The sequence below is a fragment of the Solea senegalensis genome, linkage group LG8 (assembly GCF_019176455.1).
Source record: "Solea senegalensis isolate Sse05_10M linkage group LG8, IFAPA_SoseM_1, whole genome shotgun sequence".
In the NCBI taxonomy this organism is placed as follows: domain Eukaryota; kingdom Metazoa; phylum Chordata; class Actinopteri; order Pleuronectiformes; family Soleidae; genus Solea; species Solea senegalensis.
Window position 1 is genome coordinate 8,299,207 of NC_058028.1, and position 26,814 is coordinate 8,326,020.

General features: G+C 42.5%; 2 protein-coding genes across 3 annotated transcripts in view; one reads left to right on the plus strand and one right to left on the minus strand.

Annotated features, from left to right (window-relative positions):
- plekhg2 (pleckstrin homology domain containing, family G (with RhoGef domain) member 2) overlaps nucleotides 1-18,078 on the plus strand; it is a 60,339-nt gene extending 42,261 nt beyond the window's left edge. For both annotated transcript variants that reach the window (XM_044031711.1, XM_044031712.1), the window contains 16 exons: nucleotides 268-421; nucleotides 2,293-2,424; nucleotides 4,264-4,446; nucleotides 4,585-4,677; nucleotides 5,499-5,585; nucleotides 5,978-6,011; nucleotides 6,092-6,190; nucleotides 6,572-6,673; nucleotides 7,103-7,141; nucleotides 7,377-7,384; nucleotides 8,046-8,195; nucleotides 8,336-8,464; nucleotides 8,647-10,567; nucleotides 10,893-11,259; nucleotides 11,573-12,298; nucleotides 13,241-18,078. In XM_044031711.1, the coding sequence (XP_043887646.1) occupies nucleotides 268-421; nucleotides 2,293-2,424; nucleotides 4,264-4,446; nucleotides 4,585-4,677; nucleotides 5,499-5,585; nucleotides 5,978-6,011; nucleotides 6,092-6,190; nucleotides 6,572-6,673; nucleotides 7,103-7,141; nucleotides 7,377-7,384; nucleotides 8,046-8,195; nucleotides 8,336-8,464; nucleotides 8,647-10,567; nucleotides 10,893-11,259; nucleotides 11,573-12,298; nucleotides 13,241-15,845 (6,829 nt within the window). In that variant the 3' untranslated portion in view covers nucleotides 15,846-18,078. The remainder of the gene's footprint in view (nucleotides 1-267; nucleotides 422-2,292; nucleotides 2,425-4,263; nucleotides 4,447-4,584; nucleotides 4,678-5,498; nucleotides 5,586-5,977; nucleotides 6,012-6,091; nucleotides 6,191-6,571; nucleotides 6,674-7,102; nucleotides 7,142-7,376; nucleotides 7,385-8,045; nucleotides 8,196-8,335; nucleotides 8,465-8,646; nucleotides 10,568-10,892; nucleotides 11,260-11,572; nucleotides 12,299-13,240) is intronic.
- A 7,511-nt stretch (nucleotides 18,079-25,589) lies between these two features.
- LOC122773569 (TP53-regulated inhibitor of apoptosis 1-B-like) lies at nucleotides 25,590-26,777 on the minus strand. Its single transcript, XM_044032335.1, has one exon. It carries the CDS (start codon nucleotides 26,339-26,341, stop codon nucleotides 26,117-26,119), a length of 225 nt encoding a protein of 74 aa, XP_043888270.1. The 5' UTR covers nucleotides 26,342-26,777; the 3' UTR covers nucleotides 25,590-26,116.
- Between the last annotated feature and the right edge of the window lie 37 nt (nucleotides 26,778-26,814).

A 26,814-nucleotide genomic window follows, 5' to 3' on the forward strand; every position in this document is an offset into this window, starting at 1 on the left:
ACAGTTATTTATCATAAGTTAAAAGACATTTTAATATATTGAACCTTTGATCTTGGAGTTTTGCGAGCACTGGCTGAGTAAGAAGCTTTATTACTGTGACTGAAAACAAAGCATTAAAAACAGCATGAGAAAGTCTCTTGGATTAAAAAATTGTGCTCATGGGTTTGTAATTTGTGTAATTTTATAGTAATGTAATAATCTCTCTCTCTCTCTCTCTCTCTCTCCCTCTCTCTCTCTCCCTCCCTCCCTCCCCCCCTCCCTTTGCAGCTCGGTGGTAGTATTGAGGGAGTGCATGATGAAAAATGAAAGTCTAATTCGCTTCTTCCAGGAGAGACAGACAACTCTGAATCATTCATTACCTCTTGAGACATACCTGCTCAAACCAGTGCAGAGGATCCTCAAATACCACTTGCTCCTACAGGTAAAGTGTCAAATACGACCTGACCTTCCAGGTAACACCTCAAATACCACATTTGTTATTTGTAATACTACCTACTACTACTACTGGTATCTCCTACAAATTCCAATGGGTAACCCCTCAAATTTGGTGCTGCAAATACCCCTTTCTTCTAAAGGTAGCCCCTCCAGGTTTGCACAAAAGCTCTGGTTCCCCAGGGAAACCACCACCCCAGTTTGCCACTCGACAACATCATCCAGAGCCTATATCCACCCCCGGGGCACTGCCATTAGGATTCATTTAACAGACTTAGCTATTTAGCTATCATTTAATCCCAGTGATGAGGGAAGCTTCCTTCTTGAAATATGTGTTGATGAGACTGAGGAGATCCTCGATGTACGGCATTCCTTCCACCACTGAAAGTGTTCCCAGTTGTGGTCAGCAGCTCCACATCCGCACTATAGACAACATGGACCAAGTGCTGCTTTCCCTTCCAGAGATGGTGGACAGTTTGCCAGAATGTCTTTGGTGCTGACTGAAAGTCCTGCTCCGTGGCCTCAGCAACCTCCTCCTACATCCAAGTTTATTGCTACTGCAACTGCCAAAGCAACGCATAACTTGGCTGCTTAGCAGACAACTGTCTCAGTGGTCCCTCAATCTAACTTACTTTGTAGGACACCTCCTTCAGCTTAATGGCAACCTTCACCTCCGGTCTCCAACTGTAGGTTTGGCACCATTGCTGAGGCGACTATTTGGAACTGTGGTGCCAAGGAACATGGTCCACTCAGATTCCACATCACCCTCCCCCTGGTTGCGGGCGAAGCTCACCCTGACAGGGTCCCCACAGCAGACCCTCACTGTTCATTTAGGTCTTCTGTGTCTGTCTGGTATCCACCCCTGCCATGTGATCCAACTCAACACCAGGTGGCAGTCAGTTGACAATTCTACTCCACTCTTAATCAGAGAGTCCACAACATATAACCTCAGATCAGCTGATACTAATACTAAGATGATCAAGTAGTGACTTAGGGTGTCCTTGTGTCCTTATATTTGAACATTGTGTTCATTATAGACAAACTGTGGCCAACACACAATACTGATAACTGGGTAGACGCTTCCTCCCAATCACTTCCCCTTTGGCTTCCAGAGATCAGACTAGTTTTTTCCATTACCACGTCCACAATGCACTGGACCCCTTTGACACCTCCTGCAGCTGAAGGTCAGACCCATGTCTGGGCTCGACCAGGCTCCATGGGCTCAAGCATGGCCACCAGGGGAAGAGTATGGGCAAAAGGTCACTTGGTAAAACTGTAAAATTTGGAAGTTTTTGGAAATATGAAAATACTTCCCCGCCCATCATCAGCCATTGTTTGCGTGGTCTGGGTGCTAATACATCCATGAAAACACAAACTGCTTTTATGAGAACAAACTCCAGCTGTCGCATGAATCATTACAGACAAGCTTTACAAGAATGTGAAGACACAGCTGATGATGCTCACACACACACACACACACGCACGCACACTCACACACACACACACACACACACACACACACACACACATAGCCTTTCCCAGTGAACTTGTTGAGCTATTTTACTGGTTCCAGTCAAGCCCACCTCAGAGAGACACACACACACACACACACACACACACACACACACACAACTTTCGCTCTGTATTATTTGCTGCTGCTTTTTCCGACAGTGGCCAGTTTAAACACTGGTCAAACACATGTTTGGATCCGATTGCTGGGATTTTCCCAAAATCCTTAGCTGTTGCTGCTTCAGTGATGAACTGCTATGTTAGCAAATACACCAATGATTGTTTCACGTTTTTAAACTTTTGGTTTGATGTCAACTTCTTTGTCTCACAAGCTGTTTGGTTTCCTCTCAGGAACTCTCAAAGCACTTTGACAAGAGTGCTCCTGGATATGAGGTCATAGAGGATGCCATCATCACCATGACAGCGGTTGCCTGGTACATAAATGACATGAAGAGGAAACAGGAACATGCTGTGCGGCTGCAGGTAAACTCAATGTTTGTAAATTAGAACCTAAAAGCACACCCTGATGATCAGCGATGGTTCCTTCAGCAAGGGTTAGAGTTAGGTTTAGCACCTGACCTGATAATGCTCAGTGGAGATACACAGATCATAGATGATGTTTATAGTTCAAAGGGATAGTTCAAGGTTTTTTGGAGGTTTTTGCACACTCACGGACAACAGAAAAGTGATGACGTGGCTCCGTCTATGTTGTCAAAGAAAGGCCACAAAAGATGTGGAGGTCAAGAACATAGCTGACATGTGCTTTAAGTCTGGATTCTTACTTTCAAAAGTTTTTACTAATAGATTTTTCTCAAATACAAAACGTAAAACTTAAAATCTTCTGAGCAATAGCAAACAATTTAGGTTTCAAAAAAAGGTCCACAAAAGGCTCACCTAATAAATCTATTTACAATATATTTAAAAAAAAATTAAAAATCGCTCACTCTCCTACAACACAGCTCATGGGGATACAGGAGCTACTGGGCTACTACTGCTGCTGCCTAGTTTGTTAAGTTTATGTTACTGAAGTTAATTCAAAGTATTTCTACCACAGACATCACAAAATAAATAGGGCTGTCAAAAGATTATTGTGAAGACCAGCCAAGATATCCTCAATTTCCCAAAATGTCCTCATCTTTAGACACCCCAGAGCAAGCAGCTTTGACCCACTACTCTCTGTGCACACACACACACACTGACACTTCAGGCTAACACTGACAGGCCAAAACACCTTGAGGCAGAAGTGGGTCGAAAAAATAAACTGTTTGAGAAAATGTCCACTGTGTTTATTCATTTCCTAAAACATAGCAAAGAGCTTAGCTCCCTCCTCCTCCTGTGGAGGTTGGCTCTATGACCTTCAGGTGTCAAACTCTACTTTGGCTGCATTCCTCATCTTCCTCGAACACGTGTTCCCTTCATTACACACACACAGGAACATGTTATTAACTTGTTCCACTTCACATGGACATGTTCAGCAGCTGTCACAGAGCTAACTGTGTGTGTGTGTGTCTGTGTGTCTCTTACCAGTTCAGTTACGCTATTCACACCACAAACGTGAAGTGATTTTTCAAGGTGCATTACTGACATTACCGTTTTTGCTCACCTTGTGCTAATGCTAGAGATAACTTATAGTTTATAGTAATATAGTAGTTGTGTTGTAATTATAGGAAAGTAGGTATTTTTGTCTTCAAAAACTTCCCATACATCTCTTCTTCATGTAAATCAAAGCTGAGATCAGTAATATCTTTGTGAAACACATTCATATTTGTTAACTTTATCATCGCATCATATTTGCATCACAAAATAAAGTTTTCTAAAAAAAAAAGAAGGCTTCATCATACAATACACCAGTTTTGACTTTTTTCTGGAAAACTGAGCTGTCAAGGCCATGTTTTGTCTGCAACTGACCCAAGTTTCATACATTTAACCTTTAACCTCTGAAGGTACACAGAGCAGGGAGAAGACTAGTGTTGACCTCTGACCTCTCAGCAGCTGGAACTGTGGAGGGTGAAACAGTCAAAGCAGCTCAGGGAGACAAGGTTGTGGCCTTTGAGTGTGTGTGGAGATGATCAGTGATGATGAGTCAGCTTTCAGTCATCATGACGTCTCCACCTGTTTTTCTATAGTCAATGACAAATCTCAACCAAAGCGATAACAAATGTGTGTGAAAAATCAGTGTGAAAACAAACAGTTGATCCATGAATAATGCTATCTCATACTTGAACTATTCTTAAAAACCAGTGTGGTCACTGAACCACAAAACTGAAGAAACTACTCTTTTTGAACAACCTCTGACCTGCAACCTTTCACTTCTTCTCACAGGAAATTGAGTCACTGCTGGTGAACTGGAGCGGGCCAGACCTCAGTGGATTTGGAGAGCTGGTTCTTGAGGGTTCCTTCAAGGTCCACCGAGTGAAGAAGGAGCGCGCGTTCTTCCTGTTCGATAAGATGCTGCTGATCGCCAAGAAGAAGCTGGACCAGTTTGTTTACAGCACGCATATATTCGTAAGCTCCTCCTCCCGCAAGCATTTTTATTCTCGTAGTATAGAAGAGTGGAGACTTGATGGTGGAACTCTGTCCTGAGAGTTTAAGGATTTTTGGTGGATCCTGTCAGTCCTTTTTGTGTCTCTCCCTCTGCTGCAGTGCTGTAACCTGCTGCTGGTGGAGACACTGAAGGATCCGCTGTGTTTCAAAGTGTCGGACCAGACGATTCCCAAACAGCAGCACACTGTCCAGGTAAATGCGGAGGGTGGCATCTACAAAGCCACACTGATCAATTCACAGTTGTTTGATAACCAATCTAATGAATCAAACATTCACAGGTTGCAGCTTTTGCAATGTGACACGTTTCTTCTTTTCTCTGTTTTCTGTCATTTCAAAGTGTTTGGGAATTTGTGTCAGTTGCTTGAACAAAATATTTTAACAAATTATAAAAAGATTTCTTCCTTTTAACATATAAAGTATAAAATCATCTGTGGCTAATATAAAGTTAATTGTTTTTTAAGGGAGTTTTTTGTATAATGAAGTGACACATAGTCAGCACTTTACTGCATTGAGAACCAGCTGAGTGAAAACGTGGCTGCCAGCAGGAAAACTAAAACTAAAACAAAAACAGATTTAACCCACTTAACAAAAAACGCGCCTAATAAATCTGTGTCAGCAAGAATATTTTCACTGATTATGTTGCCATTTGTCAACTACTCAGTCTTCAACGCCACAGTTGATTGAGAAAATCTGTATTTTTAACTTTCGGTGGGACGGAGTATCTGCTGTCTGCAGCTGACTTTTCTTTGGTAAGTGTGTGTCACTGAAGTAAACCTGTAAGAGACTTTGGTGTGGGAGAGTGAGCGGTTTATGAATTTCTGTTTTCTGTTGAAAAAGAAGGACATGTTTTTATGATGGGGAGAACTTGTTGTTGTTTTATTTTTACGTCTCCATTTGCTATTCATGTATCTACAAAGACAAAGCCTCCATGCTCAGCCCTATGAGGTAAACTGTTATTTATTAAATTACAAATAATAACGGTTATATGGATATAATTGTACAACTTCATGCAGACAAAGAACCAGGAGGAGAAGCGACTGTGGGTGCACTACCTCAAGAGACTGATAGTGGAGAACCATCCTGCTTCACTCCCACAGAAGGTGATTGTGTGTGTAGTAGTAGTAGTAGTATGGTTGTATTGTGTTAAAAGTACTAGTCATATTACTGTTGTACTGTACTGTTGTACTGCAATAGCAGTGTTGTACAATAGAAGTAGTAATACTACTATTTATACAGTTTTGTACAGTAACAGTAGAACTTTGAGTGTAGCACTTGTAGAACCTAAAGTAGCAGTAATTGTGCACCATGTAACAGAAAACAGTGAGATTCTTTGTTGTCGTTCTGTATGTGGAGCATCAGTAGTTTGGTGTTTGCTGCTACCTGCTGGTCATTTACACAAACTTTATAAATGGAGGGCAGATCATATCATAGCTGAAGTAGGGAGCTCTTCGGTTTCTATGTTTCCCTGAGCCAAGTGTACTTTTCTGTCCAGGCAAGACAAGTCTTGGGAGACAACTTCTGTCAATGTGAGTCCACACACACACATATACTGTACATGTGTTATTGTGCGGATGGCGTGACATGACATCACTTACTGTGTTTGCAGCGCCTCATTTTGCACAGGACAACCTGAAGAAGTCGTCTGCCTCCCCGCGACTCGACGACATTCACGGCTATCACAGAGGCAGACGCCAATCAGGTCAGGGTCAGTGGTCGTTTTCTTTGTGCTGCCGTTTCACCACAGACTAACAGACGAAAAAGGGATACTTGAGTAAAAGTACAACTTCTACCAAATACAATTACTTTGGTGACGTTGAAGTCACTTTTTTATAATATTACTTAAGTAAAAGTCTTAAAGTACACATGTCAAGAGTCATTTTCTGTTATAAAATGTACTTAAGTTTGAGAAGTAAAAGTATTTAACAAAGTATTTATACTTTGTTACATTACAACACTGAACATATGCAATGCACAGTCAGATGTACATGCTGTAGTTTGAGTTTAATAGAACCTTTGTCCTCAAGTGTTTGTCCTGATTGGTTATCTTTGTCTTTTTGTCCTCATCCACGTGTGTTTGTTCCTCCAGAGCCTCCAGAGCTGCTGATGTACACACCTGAAAAATCCAGGAAGAGTCTGCCACTGCTGCTGGAAGGAAACCTGCCATACAGACGCACCAGGAGACAGTCAGGTAGACAGAGACACCTGGGGACAGTCAGATAGAGAGAGACACCAGGGGACAGTCAAATCCAGACACAAATGGTGGACAAGAAGAGACAATAAGAGAAATGTTGGTCTCACTTAGTTTAGTACTGTTACAATAAGATTTATTTTCCATGATTTTATGATGAGAAAATTGTATTTTTAGGATTATTATAAGAAGCAGTGCACAACACATCATGGTGCATTCATAGCATTCATATCAAACGTGAAGCCAGTTTGTCCTATTACATGAATTAGACCACATGATCAGTTTACTCACATTAGAAATAATACACACAAAATAAGTAAAAACACAACATCTCACATTCACAGGGCTATAAAAACAGAGAAAACTGTTGTTTGGTGTAAACACACCATTATTCAGAGTCACCATACTAAGTCTCTGTTTTTCTTTCAGCTCCAGCTAAAGACATTGAAGCAGCATTTCACCTCAATGGTGAGAAATTCTCTGAGTCACTTTTCAAGCGTAATGAGATAAAATCCAAATGCACAGCAAAGACATGTTTTATGATGTTTGACCATTATTTGGCTTTCACATCTTTAAGATTTAGTTTGATAGTATACTGCAACATCCTGATAACACCTGTCTCTCTGCTACTCCATCTTCTACTTTCTTCTTTTCCTTCCTCCACTGACCACCAACTCTTTCCCACCACTGGGGAATCCTCCAGCTTTGAAGGTATGAACTCTCAGCCCATAGCTCCAGTAAAGATATAGTAGCCGTATCCTTATCTTCTACCACAGTGTAGATTGTTTTTCTTCTGTCCAAACCTAAAATATAATTTCAAAGATTCTGTCTAAGAAAAGGTCAGATTATCTCTCCCTCTATCTATTACCAACTGTGATCCCACACTGAGGATGTTTTACAAAACAAGGGGAATCACAGTAAAACCTCAACTTACTTTTAACATGGATTTATATTGCTGGACTCTACATGGGTGTTCAAATTGAAGATTTCTTTTTTGTTGTACTTTTTGTCTTTATGCTTACATGTAAAGTTGGTATTTTAGTCATAGCTCAGTTATGAAGTTCCTCTGCACCACAGTTTCTGTCCTGTTCTACTGATGTGTGACTCCACACACACACATACAACTCCACAAAACCACTAGTCAACACTGTGCCTCTTTGTTGACCACTTGTTTATCTGTTATTACAGCATACAGACACACACAAACCAAAGTATCATCTACACAACACATTTACAAGCATGATACAAAATACATCCAGCAAGTAATTGATTAGTAGACCTCTTCTTGGAATTAGCTGACCACTATGAAAAAGGTTATGAATGCCCAGGTAGTTATATTCATGCTGAACAGGTGGTTAATTTATTTTTACAGCAGGCGGGCAGTGAGGGCGAGTTGTGCCAGGCTGAAAGTCTGGGCTCAGCAGGCAGCACCAGCACACTTGCGTCCTCCGTCATCGAGGTGGAGGCTGAACGTGTTGAACTGTCCCTAACGCCGCAGCTACGGCGGAATCAGGAGCAGGAGGTACTTAACTATGGTGTGATGGGAGAAAAGCCCTGGTTGGACCTGATTGAGTTTGTGTGACGGTGTAACAAATTCAAAAGATTATTTGACCGAACGAAACTTTGAAAGATATTTTTTTATTTTTTTATTCTGATGATCAGGACGAGGAAGAAGAGGAGATGGCCCCTCTAATCCCTCCTCCCACTCTTTCAATCACTGAGGAGATCCTTGAGTTCATCAACCAGAGCAGAGCCAGGGAGGGCCTCAGCACCATTCACAACAATGCCACAGTGAGAATACTAAATGAGTAACATAAAATACTCAAATTCAGTTTGTGTTCCTCTAGATGTCTAATAGGACAACCTGATTCACCAAAGAAAAAGCTTTACTAATGTACCAATGATCACTTCCCTACAGGGTCTGTTATACTAATGCTGTTTCTTCTTTATTCATACTATCATTCTGTGAACAGATTTTGGATCAGCTCAAAGAGAGTCAGTCTCCAACCAGCGAGAACTTCACCTCCCCCCTTCCACCAGTGGCCTGCCTCACCAGCCCAGAAGAAAGACCTGTGAGGCAACAGGAGGAGGAAGTTGCAGAGATGGAGGATGTTAGCATAGTCCAGGGTCTCAGCACAGAAAATGAGACGACAACAAATGAGATCAAAGAAAGTCAAAATGCAACATGTGAAGTGGAAAAAGGAGTGGAAGAAAATAGAGAGAACCAAGAAGAAGGGGTACAGAAAGAGATAGAAGAAAGTAAAACAAGGGATGAAGTTGAGGGAGAAGGTATTATCACTGCCCCAACATCAGACTCCATCTCAGCTGAGGAAGAGCAAGAGAATAGCAACAGTTGTGATATACCCAAGGAAGAGGAGATCCCTGAGGTCACAACTCACCCCCGAAATCCAGATCTCATTCTCTGCCCTACCAAGAACAGCCTTCCACCTTCGAGAGGCTCCCACCTCACTAAGCGAGACAAGAAAATCATTGAAAAAATACGTAGTTACTATGAAGCAGCAGCTGAGGCCGAAGAGGATAAGGTGGAGGAAGAAGAGGAACAAGGAGAAGGATTGCCATCAAGAAGAAGGAACAGTTTCTCACAAATCCCATCTGGCTTAGTGAAGGAGTCTGTGTCACGCTTTGATGTGAGTGGTCATCAGGAAGAGACCGAGAGTGGGCAATCCAAAGAGAATGATCTCTATTCTCACACTACCCCGATGTGTTCCCCAACTCCACTATCAGGTGACACAGAGAATGATAGATGTGCACATAAACCGATCAGCTCGTCGGATTTTGATGAAGAAAGTCAAATGAAGACATCAGCCTATGCCACAATGCAGGAAGAGGATACTGATACACAGAATCCGCATTTAGACCAAAACAGGCCTGTTGGAGAAGAGACAACAATTGAGGATCAGAATGGAAGCATCTGCAAAGAACCATCGGAGGAAAGACTAAAGGAACAGGAGGAAGAAAAGATGAGTGGTGTGGTTACTGGGGAGCAAGGTGGACAACTGCAGCAAGGCGAGGGACTGTCTTCATCCAAACATCACACAAACATAGATGAAACCACCGAAACATGTACTGGAAACCAAGCTGACGAGAATGATCATGAACCAGACCAAGTAAAACCAAAGAGAAGCTTCACAATATCCGCATCTCAGTCACTCACAGAACAATCTCAAAACATTGAGACTAAAGGTCATTCCACTGGGACAACCAACAAGAACAGAGACCTGACCAAGACCAGTAAGGACATTGAAGGCCTTTCTAGCCAGATAAATGTTGGTCGATGGTCCCGACACTCAAAGATTGTTACTGCGAACCGTGCCTTGTTTGAGGGCATGGGGTCAGACATAGCAGGTATTGGGTTATTTGAGTCCAGTCCAGCAGTGGACACTGTGCTCATTGAAAACTCTGAACGTATTCTGAGCAAGGTCCAAACACTGGCGCGGATGTACGGCGCTAAACACAGCACCATGAAGGTCCCACTGCATCAGAAACGAGCCTATGGTGCATGGAACCAGTCACTGGGTTCATCTCGACCATCTAGCCATTCGCCTCAGCTTCAGACTAGAAGCCAGCCACAAGTTCATTCTCAAACTCAAAACCAAATCCCAGCTAAACACTGGCAGCAAGTGCAACACCAAATGGAAATCAGTCAATCTGTTATCTGCACAGAAGGCAAACCAGGACCCCATGGTCCCTCTGAGACCAAAGTTCAGAGCCAAACCACAACACAAATTAGACAGCAATATCAGAAACAGACTAAAAGTCAGATGGGGAGTCAGACAAAAACTCATTTCCAAAGCCAGACCCAGACCGTGACCTGGGAGAACCAGAGGATTCAGGAAGAGAGTCAGCTCATGAGATCTGAGAGCCTGACAGATGGTACGTTGGGCCCTAAGCTTGTTGGACACATATCTTTTTTAATTGTGTACAACATTCTGACTCTGGGTATGTCCTCATACTGCTGTCTGCAGTATATGCCTGCTGCCCATACTACTCACTACCCATTGTTTAGCACCTAAATAACACTTGAAACATTTTGTGTGGATGTAGATAACTTCCAATATGCTTGTTTATGCTTATGTGGATAGTTTTTATCCTAAAATGCCTTTTTCAAATGAAAACATAGTACTATGGATGTGGTCTCTGACTGACCCTATATGGCTGTGGTCTTTATAATCTGTTGTTTTGTGTTTTTGCCCTCTAGAATTCCAAGAGACAGTGACGACCCCCTGTGAACCTCTGTTGTTTGGTCATACATTTGTCAAAGAGCTGCTAACTCCAGCCTATCACCAGCAGGCAAACAAATTTACCCTCTCCAGGCCCAGGGACTTCATCTCTGCCGGGGGCTGCAGATCAGGTGTTAGCTCCCAGATGAACTCTGAAGAAAATCCATCGACTACAATAAGAGAACAATCATCCAGTGAAATCCAGGCTAACACCTACATCCCAGGCCACTGCTCCACTGAAAGAGCTGTGGCTTCTACAGCACCCAGGCATCACCTCCGTGCACAAACTGAAGATCAGGATGTAGAGGTTTATGTGGATACTGAAGGGACAAACAGAAAAGATGGGTGAGTGGACAACATTTACTTGTGAATGGTAAATTAAAATAATGTACCTTCCCTCATCAAAGTGAAGGTTTTTTGAAAATGCTACACTGAACAGTTTATCAGCAGTGAACAGAGTAAAGTTCACTCTTGCGAGAGTTGGTATGTCCGTTTATAATCAGTCGTGGGAAAGCACTTCAAACTTTAAGTATGAATCATGAAACAAACAGAAATTTCAACTTTCAACCACTTTTAAAGTGGGAACTGGCACAACACTAGTGGCTTCATTTTAGTCATGATTTATATTCAATAGATTCTGTCTTCTCCTGATTTTCAGCAGGTCAAAGCAGAGCAGAGATGCTGGACATCCTGTTTATTCAGAAGAAGACACACTATGTGGAAACATCATGACCCAGCCTCCACACAGATATAAGCAGGATACACCAACTACACAAAATGCATCAACCAAAGATGTACATAGTGTTCCAGCACACCCTGAATATTTGGTTTGCTTAAAGGACATGGATGGTGAGGCATTCCCAGGAGAGATGGTTCTGATAGTGGAATGTACACAGAGCCAGTATCCTGCAGAGCCTCACTTAGGAGAGCAGTCCCACCTGGAGGAAGGAGGTGCCACCAACACGTCCAGGGCCTCTGGATGGCCAAAGAAAGATGAGGCAATGCATGATCCAACTTCTTCATCACAAACCAAGATGGCTCTACAGGGCTCAACTGTGATCTTTTCAGAGGAGCCGCCTCACCTGAGGTCATCAAAAGAACTGCCCTCACCCCTGAGTCTACCTTTTCATGTGAACCTTGACCCCTCTCAGGCTTCTGGTCACCCATTCACGAATTATCAGAAAGCAAGAGCAATGACAACACAAAGGCCATCAGTTCAATATTCAGAATCAAACTTTCCTCAACAGCACTCTCCATCATTGCAGTCTATAGACTCTCTTCCAACATTCACCAGCCAGAGGCCACCAGACCTACCCACCAGTATGGGTAAATGTGGTCTGTCTAACATTGTGACTGTCAACAACACCACTCCAAAAGAATATAGGTATGTCTGTGGCAGATTAAATTATAATAATTACTGTAAGCTAATCATAGCAAGTTCTTAATAGTTTTTAAGCCAATGACACCTGCTTTTTAATTGACCTATGAATATGCTCCACCCCCTTGGCTCAGGTGGACAAACAGTTCACAAAGGAGTCAGTACATTAGCTGGATAGACCGGATTTGTTTTTTATCTTAAACACAAGTTATGATGACTAAATACCAAAGGTAAGACATGGTGTTTATCACCATGTTAGAAGAGCATGCTGTTTTTGCTGTTTGTCAGTGCTTTGTAAGAGATTAAAAAGAGAATATGAATTGAAATTAATTTTATGAATGCATGAACATCATTCACAGTTTTCCACTTACAAGTTTATATAAAGCCATACTCTCTAATTCTTTTCTTTGGAGCTCAGAAATGTTTTTTAAATATGAAAATCTAAACGTCCTAATATTACTAATATTATTGGTTTATTCATCTTATAATCTTCTGATAAAGTGCAGAAATATCAGCTTCATCAAGCTGCTATCTGGCTGACTTATTGATTAATGTTTAGTTTAGTTCACTTTATTTTAATAGATTTAGCTACTAGTTAATTTCCACTCAAAATACAGAATATAAATACACAGATACAAGTGCATGCAACACACACACACACATAGTGTAAGATGTACTAAGTTACATCTTATCAAGGTTAAACCAGGCCAATTGTATGCATTGGCTTGTAACCAGCAGGGATTTTGCCTCCAGCCACATCATGGTCTGTTGCACTTGTGTGCTAATGTGAAGTATCTGTCAACTTACTGGAAAATTGGCTGCCAAAATCGCACCTTAGTAAATTAGTGTTCTGAAAAGCTGCCTTAACTGTGTGTACTCTCATACTCTTATGTGTGATATAGCTAAATGTAAAGCTCGTTTTGATCTTTGATTTTCTGTCATATCCAGGGAACAAGACCAGCAGGACTTGGGATCTCTGACCCTTTTCAGTCTAACACCTCAGTCAGACACCTGCCCACCTTCCAGACCCTTAACAGAGACAGTCAACCTTGTGGAGCAACCGAAGCCAGTGATGGCCACCTCTAGCCAGGAGACAGAACTCAACCCAGCCCCCTCAGCTTTCAGACCAAGGCTCAGACACCACTCTCCTTCTCCTGTTAGGGCTTGTCCTTCCTCTTCCTACTCTTTCCAAGCACCTCCTTGCCCCTCACCATTCAGGGTTATTCCAGCATTTTCTCCATCCACTGTATCTGTGGAAGGCTACACTTCCCCAAACACTGTCTTTGGGGCTCTTTCTTGTTTATCCCCTACCCCCTCTTCTGACAGGGTGTCCTCAGTGAGACACCCACCTGTCTCTTCTCCTACACATCACACTACTTCCACCCCATCCTTTTTTTCTTCAGTGAGGTCTTCATCAGGAAGAGCAGGTCTTCCTTGTTCCCCTACACCATCTTCCTGCTCTTCCCCCATTGCCTCTTCCTCTGTTTTTACCAGATCCTTAGCTGCCTCCTGTATCAGTCAGTCCATCAGTCAGAGTATGGCCAAACAGAATGCTGTCCAGCAACAAGCCCCACCCATAAATTCAGTAAGTCACAGCCCCTCCTCCACTCCACTCTTACCCTCATCTAATCTACGACGGCGTTCCCCCTCCCCAAAACTCACGTCCAATCAGCAGAGCTGCAGTACACCTGTTTATGTCCAGCTCGGGTGCACTATGGATGGGTACCAACATCCAAGGTGTTCACCGTCCTCTCTCCAGTCCTCTTATCCCTCTTTGTCACTTGCTCAATCACCTCCTTCCTCTCTTTCGCATCGCTCCCCCTCCCCATGTATGAGTATGGCCCATCATCAGTCTTCTTCGCCTCCCCCCCGACCATCATTCCTTCATTCCAAAAATGACTCACCACAGAATTCAAACAATAACAACAACAATAGGTTCACTGGTTTAACCACTGTATTCAGCAATGAAAACAATAAGAGCAATTGTTTCATTAATGGTGCTGTTAGTAACAGGGGATGGGCAAGAAGTCCACAGAACATGCCACAAGCCAATAGTGGCACTAATGGTGTAGGAATTCAAAAAACTCATGATCCTCTCTGCTTGGGGTCTCACAACCGTGTAGCTCGGCCTTTTTCTGCATCTGAGCCCAATTCACGAGTTCAGTCCCCAACACCTTCCCCGACCCCTGCTGCATTTACTCGCCTCTGCTCCCCTCCTCTCCAACATAATTATACCTCCCCAATGGCAAACAAACCTCCCCACCCACGGAGTGCAAGGGCAGGAGGTGCAAGTGCCAATAATCCACTTGGTCTTACATTAGAGCTATCCACAGCCTCTTCAGCAAGTTCAGCATTTGTGCTGTCCTCCTCTTGTCTGAGCCCTCGTATTCTCTCCCCGCCACCCATTGGTGTGTCAGCAAACATGTGGACAAATAATGTTGCAGCACCTCAACCTAGTAAAGCTAGATTTCCTCCATCTTCCTATTCTCCCTCCCTAAGCCCACCAACAGTGGAGGGAGCCTCTTTTCCCTCTTCCTCTTTGGTTCAACTGCGAAGTTGTGGAGCCTCCACCCTTTCCCGACCCCATCCTACTACCCCCCAAACACTCCATAGGTCTTTCTCCTCCAACTTGGCTGACAGACCACCAAGCCCAGCCCGGAGCAACTCTACTGCACTGCGCCGCTCATGGACAGAGAGCCATCATAGGTCCTTTGCTTCAAGTGGAAGTGGTCAAGGGCCCTGTGACCAGCAGGAGTCTTGTCCAACCAGTCCAAGGAGTGGATGGTCCTCGTATAACAGCTCACCATCCTGCCTCAGTCCTCGAGCTGGGCTTCAATCACCCCTCTCACCTGGCAAGCTTACATCAGGAAAGGGCACGCTTGGCGGGCAGCATTTCACCAGTGTGCCCTGGCCTGACGTACAAGAGCTTTCCAACAAATATAATGGGGCTGATAGCCTTAATACAAGTGATGCTTCCACTATCATTGCCTCATCTCCTTCTCTCTCCCCAGTCTCTCATTCTTTTCTGTACCCTGCGGCTCCATCAGACAGTCAGACAGACTGGGGAGACCCAGAGGTAGAAGAGGGTAACTGTCGTAACCAGCTCATCTGCGCCTATGTTGCCCGGCCCCTCCATGAACAAAAACTCTCCTCTTCTTGCCTGACCCTGTCCTCCTCAGGCATGACATCTCCTCCACCTACCTCCTTTGAGCACCTGAACTACCCATTCCAAGTTCAACCACAACCTCAGGTCCAAATTCCCAGCAAAACACTGCCTGCATCCTCAAACCACTCCCCCTTGCCCTCAAGTTCATCATCCTTTCCTTTTTCCATTTCCTCTCCCATGAAACCAGGGAACCAGAAGACCAGCTATGCTACCACAGTCAATCTCCAGATTGCTGGGAGTGGCAGAATAACCTCCTTCAGCACCCCCCAAGTTAGCCTGACCCAAACACTGCAAGGTGGAGCCAGTGGGGGAGGCCCAGTACAAGGGCAGATGGTGAGGAGAGTAAGCATTAATGGACTTTCCCACCTTCCTCCCCCTCTTCATTAGAAATATCAGATATTGGAAAGGAGGCCTCTGACTTTCATGGCCAAATAAAACAAAGAGGCTTGGACTTGAACCACTGTTTGAGCTATTAAAAAATATTCACAAATCCATTTTGAAAAATGTACGTTTTTAAATGTCAAAACATGACTTAATCTGACCTGAGAACAAGTTTACATCTGAGGAATATAATATCATGGATTTGAAAGCTAGATGATTTGTTGCCTTCACATAATGGTTTCTGAGGATTTCATCCCGGGACTGTGGATGCCAGTGGAAATCCTATAAAGATCCTAATGTTGTAAAGAGATAAGAGTTACTGTATGAAACCATCATTGGAAATATATCAGTTAGCTTTGATCTTGTTCTGTGAGAAGCCAAAACCCTGAATGTCCAGAGCTGCATGTAAAGAATTTAAAGATGTGGAAATCTGGATTGGAAAGCTGGTCTCACATCTGTTCAGTGGACAGTTTACTTTCTGACTTTTTTTTGTAAAAGCCTGTTAAAAGGGATAGTTGAGCTGTTTGAAATGTGGTTGTGTGAGGCACTGACACAGATCTGGAACTAATATCTGTCCTCAGTGTTCCAATCTCATGTGGACAACATTAAGGACAACTGTTCACACCAAATTGCAGCCTGGATGCATCTTTTGTGACCACATGAGATAGGACAGTCCTTCCTGACCCTCCCATTTATCCGGGCTTGGGACCGGCACTAGGAGTACACTGGATGTGTGCCTGCTTGTCTCTTGCTGAAATCACAAAGAGGCATGGTCAACATTATCTGTATGTCAGTACCTCATACAACCACACATCAGAATGAGATAAGGAGTGAAACCTGCAAACAGACACTTTGAAGGGCCAACGTCCATCCAGTGCTGATGCAATCATAGTTACTAATGGATTATTATTGCTGTTTGTTTATGTTTTTATTTGATTATCTGAGGTCAGTCTTTAAGATTTGTGATAGCAGTGTTTTGTTTTTATTAATCTTTCATTATTTTTTTAATTATTTTTATTTTATTGTTTATTTATGAAGTTAGTCTTATTATCTTTGGCACTTAATATCCTTAACATAATGTTGGTATTTTGCACAGTGTCCTTTGCGAGTGCATGTGAGTGTGCGTGTGTGTGTGCGCGCGCGCGTGTGTCAGTCAGTTTCAAATGACGTGTCTGCCAAGTTGTTTTTCTTCTTCAGACCAAGCCAATATCTTTGTTTTTTTTCTCTCGATTTTTTTTTTCTCTCGGTGCCAATGTTCGTTAGAGTTGTTACAAGATGTGATCAAAAGTCATTCTTATCAAAACTTTCCCAGACATCAAGCCAAATGCTGTCAATGGTGGTTTTAGCAAGTGTTCACACTGTACCTGAACCTCTCAGGTAAGAGACCCACTTGTAAATGAAAAGTCTTGTTTTATTGATATCCTGACAACTGCAGGTTTAAATGACAACAAAAAACAACAATTTATATAGAATACCTATGTTTAAAATAAACCGATTTTACTGTTTCACTTTTATTGGATTAAAAGAGTAATGTTTTTGTTGACCTATTTGTCTGCTCCGACCTCCCAATAGCTTCTTTCAGACCTGCACTGAAGTCCACATGAGTGGCTGTATGTGAGGTGTGATGCAGATTTCACCTTCCAGTTCCCTAGTCAGATGTCCAGATAATATCTGAGTGAACGCCTGTGAGAACAAAGCAGGAAAAGCTCCAGATAATTCACAGCAAATAAGTAGGCAAACATCCTTCCTCTCCACCTCTCGTCTTGAGTGTTCTGCTATTGTGAACACATCCTACCGAGACTTTCTCCCGCTTTGTTCTCTTTGTATGTAAACAGTAATCTCTAGAAAATGTCCAGACTCCTTTTTCTCCTTCAGCCCCGTCATAATTATACATCCACAAGAGGTCACTGTCACTCAGTAAACCCAAAACAGTGGAATTTGCCATGGCAGAAAATGCTGCTGTGACAATGGAAATTATGAAAATGTTGGAAGGAGGTTGTGACCGAAAAGTGATGTGAGGAGCAAAAACAAGAATGGAACAGGAATGGAAAATAGTATTGTGAATGTTGACTTACCATTCACACTAATTAGAAATGCGTGGAAGTATAAGATGAAAACCACCAGTGAGATGTGAGGGTTTCGGTGTAGTGCTGGTAACTTGTTTGGACTTGTGTTTTTGGGACTTGATGAAATGGAAATATGAACTTGAAAAATAAAGGTGTGTGGTGACAAACCAAAACAAAGTGATTTGTACATTTGATGTTCTGGTCTATTGATGATGAACACTGATTTTGTCAGTGGACTCTGGTACAACAGATTTAATAGCGCTGTGTGTCGAGTAGAGATTAATTAATCAGGAAGTGAATGCAAATAGTGGCATCATTTCCAAAAGCCTATCCATGAAAACCTCTAAAATGTCCTCTAAAATGACAGGAAGATTTGCATGTGTCTGATCATAAAGCATGTGTCTGCACCTTGAATGACAACCTCAGTCATTTCAGGACCTTATTATAATTATTGCGTGAGTGAGGTTTTTTTTTGTAAAATAATTAAGAAAAAGTAAAATAAAAATAAAAAACACTGTTCAATGCATGGACTAGAATTTCTATACTTCCTTACTGTGTCGCTGCAGAGTAGTTAGTTATTTGTGGATTATCAAATGTGTGCCTAAAATTGTCCAAAGGTCGATTGTTCAAGCCAATTATATTGTCATCACTATATCTACTACTGCTGCGTACAAATATGTGAATGCAGTAATAAAAGAAAAGAGGTGGGAGATCAGGAAAAGTGAAATCAAGGAGGAGGAGGAATGGGAGGAGTAAGAACATAAAACAGACAACAACAGAGAGGAATGTGACAGATAAGGAAGAAACGCAGAGGCTGAGAGCTCGTCTGTCTGACCCTCCTTCCTCCATCCAGACCAGGTTGTTTCCAGCAAATGGAAATTAAACTTAATCTGGTGTGAACACGGCATTCAGCAGCCACATTAAGCCACACTTTTGTGCCTTTTAAAAGACACATCCACACTTAACAATACTTTTCATGTCAGGACTTTAACATCACATTCGGGAGAACTATCCAGGTGTGGCAGCTGAAGAAGCACTCGCTTGATCTGACTCTCAGGAACAGGACTCTGACAGTTCAGTTCAACTCCTGACATGCATTCCTGTCGCATCAAGACCTCCAAGCCGTGACTGCTGTGAACCTTCTGGACATAAAAAAATCAATTTTCTGTCCATCAAGAGGATGCCATAGTGTGAGAGGCCATGTGAGGCAGATGACGCTCTGCCATGTGGAGAGGGAGGTTAGCTCTCATGATTGTCATTCTGTGTTTTGTCTGTCTGCTCGCCCTGAAGCCACAACCGGCTAACACACTCTGCACTCAGGATACCATCAGGCAGGTCCAGCACCTCATCACAAAAACCCCAGATCTGGTATGAATTTACTTTTTTTTTTCTTTCATATCAGCAAATTCATGTTGAATTAAAACTTTATCTTGCTCACATATCGATTCACTAAGGGACGCGAACGCAGCTGCATTTGTTACATAACTGCATATTTATAGTCGTAGCTCACTCACTTGTTTATTTGGCCCAGTACATGCATGTATTCGTCAAACTTCAAGATCTGAGTGTGTGCAGAAGTATGTGTCGGCAGACTGTGCTGCAGGCGATATGTTCATCTCCTTCAGAATGAGCTGCTGTTGAAGCTGCTCAATTTTATACTTTTATAAATTGAACAGCTTCTGTTGTAGAGCACTCGTGTACCTGTTGCTTTAACCACTGAAGTGAAAGTGAACTAAGGGAGACTAATATCATAATAATTTGTTTTAAGGAGTGTTTAGATCATTTGACAATGTTTTAATAATGTTACTTAGTGTATATAAGGTCAGAAGAAGATAGCCTTGCAATATTCAACTAAAGTAGTTTAACGCCTGATTTAGAATCACCAAACACTTTGTGTAGTTGAATTAAATTGAGTCAAATATAATTGAAAAGACTTCGACGTCTCCGGAGTACAGCCTCCTACTCCACAGACAACAGCGGCAACGGCCTTTGATGCCGCGCACGATCAGCGGCGCTGTCCGTAAATACACCACTCCTCCACTGCACTACGAGACTCCGGTTAAATATCCCTGGTAGTTGTTGGAGATTAACCCACGTTTTTATGATTGTCAAGTAGTTTTAAGTGATCTACAGTTCGGCGCTGTTCGGCTTGATTTGTGTGTAAGCGGAGCAGGTCTGCTACCAGGCACTATGCTCGTGGAAACGCTATTTAAACCGTGGCGTGGCGAGGCGAGTAGAGCCGGTGGAAATGCGCCATTAGTGTTCAACAAAAACTAAGCTCGCGCATGCTGTTCACGGCTATGAAGGTCAGTCCTTCAGTCTATATACTGTATATTTACTGTTTTTAGACAAGACTGACTCATCACACGAGCTGTTGTCATCTGTCAAACGATGCAAACGAAAGCAAACTTGGCTGAGGCCGTAGACATTGTGCAATGGCTTTAAGCTGTTAATGATGAATCGTTATACTACATGTTCCATTTACAATTTAATGAGACTAACAGCATGTTTTTGTTTATCTTTTTTTTTTATTGCTTTATAAGGGCTTGATTGGAAGACTTAATTTCCCTGTAGGACTAAAAAGTAGTTATTGATTAATGGCTGTTCAGGTCAGAGAGAGCAGAACATGCCTGATGCCTGGTGCAGGAGCCAGCTTTAACAGAGGAAGAGTTGCTGTTGCTAAAGGAGAACAGACTTGTCCGAGAGCTCTGTTTGTGACAGTATAGGTTATACGTAAAATATGTACAACTTCTAAATGACTACTGCAACTGGAGTATACATGGCATACATTTAGTCATAGGGCAGTAGGGGAACACAGGTACTAACACAAAGTCAGTGTCTTGCATACAGCTGTTTGCAGGCACAGAAACCCCCCCACAAAATTTCAGCCACTGAACAAAAGGCTCACTTAATAAACATTAGCATGAATTAATCATACCTCAAGAATAGGTTAGACAGCCTTTTCCATTAGGAACCTTACATTTGTAATGCTTTGTAATCCACTCACTATCCTGCACCAAAGTCCAATGTCACCCGGGTAATAATAAAATAATAAATCGTAACTTACTGATGGAGGCAGAGGTCGACCAACAACTCCTATGTGTTGTATTGGCTATTATTGACTGTCCATAAAGATGTCAAATCATCTGAGTCACCTTGTCGTGGCTGGCTGCAGTTTAGATCACCAACTGAAAACAAAATCACATTAAATAAATGTTTATGTCTGACTTTCTCCCTCTCCCCGCAGGTGCAGTTGGGCTGCAAACTGTACACACCTACCCCCCAAGACTACCAGGTAAACACCTGTGTTGCAGTCAAGTCTTCATTGGTCTGCACTTGAGTGAATGAAAGTTGCTGCCATTTCAATAAGAACAAAATCACATTTCACTTTGGAAGTGTGCCCCTCAGAATTTAAATTGTTTTACATTTAATACAAACAATGCAGTAAATTCACAAAAACTAGTCAAAAGACACTGTAAACATTGCATTTCAAAAACAGAAGATCTGACAGCATGGAACTACGGCATCTTACATGGTGAGGCCTCATCCAAATGAATCAGTGTCGAAATACACCTAGGATGTATAAACTGGAATTAAGAATATAGGTGTGGCAATCTCATAAATCAACAATTGACAGTGTTTTGGAAACTTAATTTTAAAAACACTGAAACTTCTGTCTTCTTACATGTCCCTGTGGCAAGACAAATAACTCAAAGGTTGCTCCTGATGACTGTACCAGCTGCCTGTGAATAAGTCCAACAGCTGTGTAATAGAACATGTCTGAATGTGAATGGATGGGTGTACTGTAGTGTACAGTGTTTTGAGTGGTCGTCAACACTGAAGGTAAAGTGTTACAGACTATTTACTACGGAGGAACACGTGAATCTGCTCTTGCACAAAATGGAAAATGACTAATATACCTGGGCCACACGGTCGGTGTAGTGGTTGGCACTCTTGCCTCTTGTCCCAGGTTCATGACCCGGTCGGAACGAGGGCTGTTCTGATTCAGAAATGTGTCCACTTCAATAAAAGCTCTGTCTCTCTCCAGCAGAATTGTCCCAGCTCCACCTTCAGGTGTTTTGCCGATGAAATCAAAGTCCTCAATAAGGAGTGGGAGTGGATAACTGTGAAGAACCGAGGAATCAAACTCAACATGAAACTGAAGAGACTGGCGGAGTCCTTCAACCAGGTGAAAGGCTGACCACAGATTCATGACAATACACACACTTAAAGATTGAAATATTTAAAACATAGGTCATTTCTCTTTCATACTTCTTTGTTCCACCCTGGTTCTGTTATGCACTGATGGCATGCTGTGCCCAAGCATGTAGAGTTCAGCCCACTGTATCATGTTAAATAAAAATACACACACACAAAGCACAATGGTAGAATGCCAAGCTCGTATAAAACAGAAGGTTGAGGAGGCACACAAGAAACTCTATGAACAGATAAAGGTCTGCATGGCTCCAGAAAGTCGCCTGGATACAAAAATTCCAGGTGCTGGTATGTAAAACCTAATGACATGTTTCCACCGGCTCTACTCGCCTTGCCTCGGCATGGTGTGGTTAAGTTGTGTTTCCAATAGCATAGTACCTGGTAAGCGCACTGAGTACTATGCGCACTATGCGCGACGTCTCCAGACTGCCAGCCACTGATTAGTCAGAGTGCTGTCACAGTAAGAGACCGCCGACACAGAAATCAAGCTGAACAATGCCGAACTGTATATTAGTTAAAACTACTTAACAATCCTAAAACGTGGGTTACATTACGTTACATGTCATTTAGCAGACGCTTTTATCCAAAGCGACTTACAATTGAATTAAGTACAATCAGCCAGGGGTGGAATCAAACTTGCAAACATTGCGACTATGATGTCTTTCGCACACAGGGTACCAGAATTGTGTGTAATTGTGTGTAAAACCAAGTCACCGCAGTTTCATGCAGCCGTGCAATGATGACTCCGCCCATGTTGAGTAGGTACTTTTTTTGTAGTGGAGATGCAACCTAAACCGTGCTGACACGAGGCAACCCGGGTCCATAGTGGAAAAGGGCCATAAGTGGTTAAGTTAAGTTAAGTTTAAGGGTAAGTCCTGCTGCACCGATCACTGAACCTAGTTAGCAGCTTAACAGCTCTTTGCACCAAATGATTTATTGTCTGTATTGTCTTTTTCAAAATAAACCCAGAGAAAAAAAGACACTGTGGATGTGCACAAATAGGAAATGGAAAACACCCATTTAAAAAACAGAGAGGTCATGGATCCTTGTCCTTGAACTCAGATTATTTGTGTGTGTGTGTGTGTGTGTGTTGTCCACAGAAGGAGACCGGGTGTCGTCAGTGTGAACTCCTGAGAGAGCAAACTGCAGAGACTTTCCTCAGTAATCTGAGTACTGTTCTCATGATGATGAACAGCCAGTACTGCCCATCCCCCTCCCACCCAACCTCCCCACCAGACACACACACGTGGACACACTAGAGTGAAACAATGGTTGTTTATCAGAAACAAACAATGTACTGACAATGTGTCAGTACCTCAGTACCTTTTTAAAAAAAAATAAAAAATTGAATTATTATTACCAGGAGCAACAATAGCTCAGTGGTAGAGCTGTCAGGCGCAACTTAACCCCACATTGCGCCTGACAGCTGCGGCGTGTGAATGGTGAGTGGTTGAAAAGGTGTATGTCATGTTGTACCTGCACTAACCACCATTCAGTGGTAAACTTCACCATAACCTCATCGGGAAGTTGGAGGGTGGGCAATGGGAGGGTATGAGGGTTATTGTTGGGGTTTTCTTTTCTTTAAAGTTTAAATTTCAGTTTACCATGCATATGTCATGATACTACTGCCTTGTATAAATTGCCTTGTTTTGTCTGGAGAAGAAAAAACGAATAAAAAGATTGGTATAAAAAAGAAAATGCGCTGCACATAGATGCGTTGTGTGAGTGAATGGGTGTGAATGGGTGAATGGCACAACTGTATCTCTCACTGCTGTACTGCAATTTATATCTGCTGGATGAGTGTTAGTTTCATAACAGTGTAATGTTTTATAAAATATATAGTATAATATTATCGTGCATCATGAAAAGAAGCACTAGCAATGAGTTGATTGTGGTGAATTTGTATTAACTAAGTAAGTTTTCTGGAAAATCAACAGTGTATCGGGAGGGAAAATAGTAGAAAGGAAAACAACGGGGGGAGACGGATGTTATTCCAGGTACAAGTATGAAGGGAAAGGAAGCCTTTATCAAATCGAGCAGAAAGAAGACAAACACAAAAGTAAAGAGGAAAGTAATGACAAATAAAATGATGCGAAAGAGAGGGAAATAGATTATGAAGACAAGACGGAAAAGTTAGGAAATGGTGAAAATGATGGTGGTACCAAGGTAGGGAGGAGTTATAGATATAAACGTATTATATAAATTATAATAGTCTGTAAAGGTCACTGTAGTACCACCATTACATAAGTAGAAAAAACCTGCTCATTGTGTTACGTTTTTTTGTTTTTTGTGTATGTGTCCAATGGCGTCTTTGCACAAGGGTCACGGCCCCACCAGAAAGCGCTGCTGTGCAGGGGAGGATTATAAGCTTTTATAAGTTTTCCTGTGTCAAAAATGTTGTTGAGCACAACTTAATAAATTCAACTTTATCCCCAATGAAATGTCTGCAGTTTTCCTTTGATGAACGCAATTTCCTCTGTAGGCACTTTGTAGTGTAGTTGTATGTGAATAGTTGGTTGTGCCTGATGCTGCGCCTCCGTTTTCGCTCGGTGTGGCACAGCTGAGATTGCACTGCGCACTTCAGTTTCGGCAGTGGGGCCCACTTCATATTGGCTGATTTGAAGCAAGGGCATGCACTGCACAGGTCTTGCTTCATTCATTCATTACATGATGAATCGAGTTGATTACCTAGCTAGTGTGCGATTCAGCACTTGACTACTTGAGCAGCAGTTGGAGATCAAACGTTTAGAACCACATCGGCTGGAGGATTGAATCATTTCTCAAGAGGGAAAAGACAAAACCAGGTCATGTATGAAAATTATATGTGGTATTCCTGGATTGCATTATAAGATGTTCATGCATGGCCCCACCAGAATTTCCAGACCAAAATCGCCACTGCGTGTCACCATTGTTTGCCAGTGTCATTTTGCGTTATGAAATCAGTTTGATATAACGCAATGTTTGTCAAGATGTCACTAAACAAAAAATAAAAATTTAATGTAAAAACCAATGAGCAGAAACACAATAAATACAATAAATTAACAATAAATTGTGTCAAACTAATTTGACTGAATCAATTGTTTCTGCTTACTTTTGTAGGTAAAAGTTTGTGTCTAACAACATGTTAAAACATGCAGACATTAATTGGACACTCAAACTGACCATAGGTGTGTGGTTGTTCGTCTCTATATGTTAGCCCCCAATGGACTGGTGATCTTTTGCCCTTTCACAACTGGGATTGGCACCAGGCCCCACAACCCTCATATGGAGGATAAAGTGGTAGACGATGGATAGCTGGATGGTTTGAGGAGCCATCTTCAGGCTGCCTGTGAGACCAGCCCCTGGGTCAAAAAGACAAAAGTCACACCAGACCTTATTGGTGTCTTTAAAACAGTCAGTGACGCACTGCTTTCATCACCTGTGAGCTGCTTCAATCGAAAAATAAGACAAAAATCTCACTGAATCAAAGTGTATTTTAAAACAAATGTGAATTGTATTTTAAAAACAAAATGAACTTAGATTTACAGACATTCGTCAGAACATAGGCATCATCGATATTTACATGAGCAGCTGATTCTGACTTATGTCACTTCTCTTTAAATCTGAAGGTGGAAGACACAGATGTCCTTCACTGTTCCTTTTGTGTCCACGGTGATGTCCTCAAACAAAGACTCCAATCGTAAAATATATGAAGATATTTATTTCTGACGTCCAAAAGTTTTCAGTCCAAGATGAAAAAACTGTAAATGCTGACGTCACTGGAAGTGGGATGACATTTTTTGTTGTTGATATGTTTATTTTCTTGTTTGTTTGGCAAACTTCTAAAACTAAAGCGTCATCGTCACAAATACCTGCCGCGTCATTCTTCTGTTTCAGCTGCAGCAGGTATTTATGAACGCGCAGCGTCAACTTCGCTTTTGCGCATGCTCAGTGGAGTCGTGGACGCAGCACAGTGTCCGGGTGTCGGTACCGGTACCGGTGACCTCTCCCCCATCCTCAACTCTCGGGTTTGTCCTTGTTGGGACCCATGAACTCCACCCCGTCGACCGGGATGTCTTTCTCCTTGATGGCCTTCTGTACACACCGCTGGTACTTCCGGAAGGTCTCGGTGCACGGGTCCTCGCTCCGGTCCCCCTTCAGGAACTTCTCGGCGAACCAGCGGTTAAAGCACTGGTCGTAGTCCCTCTTTAGGTCCGTACAGGACTCGCCCACGCTGTTCATGTCGCCTGAAAACAGAACACAGACGAACCGCGAAAGAAAACCCGACCAACGGTTGTTGTCAAACCGGCAGCGACGTCAGTAATAGCACGCTCTGTGCTGCGTCACTAACCTTGAGGCGCTGGCTGTGATTGGCTGCGTCGAACGTACGAGAGGCACGACTTGTCAGAGATCGTATATTGTGAGAAGACAAGCTACTCTGTAAAATCCCCGGTGGACCACAAACTATGGGGTCAACGTTCTGCACCGTCACGAAGACGTCCAACTTGCCCCTTGGGAAATCCTTAAAGGGAATCCTTAATGGAAAACATCACAGCCTCATTTGACTTTGATATTCTATACAGAACACATCAAAGGCTATGGGTTTAAGGAAGTGATTAAAAAGAAAAGTTCCTAATTAGGTATGTTGTGATACTCTCACTTAAATGGGGGTTAAGAAGACGGACTGGAGGGTAGCATCACCCCGCTCCCGTAAA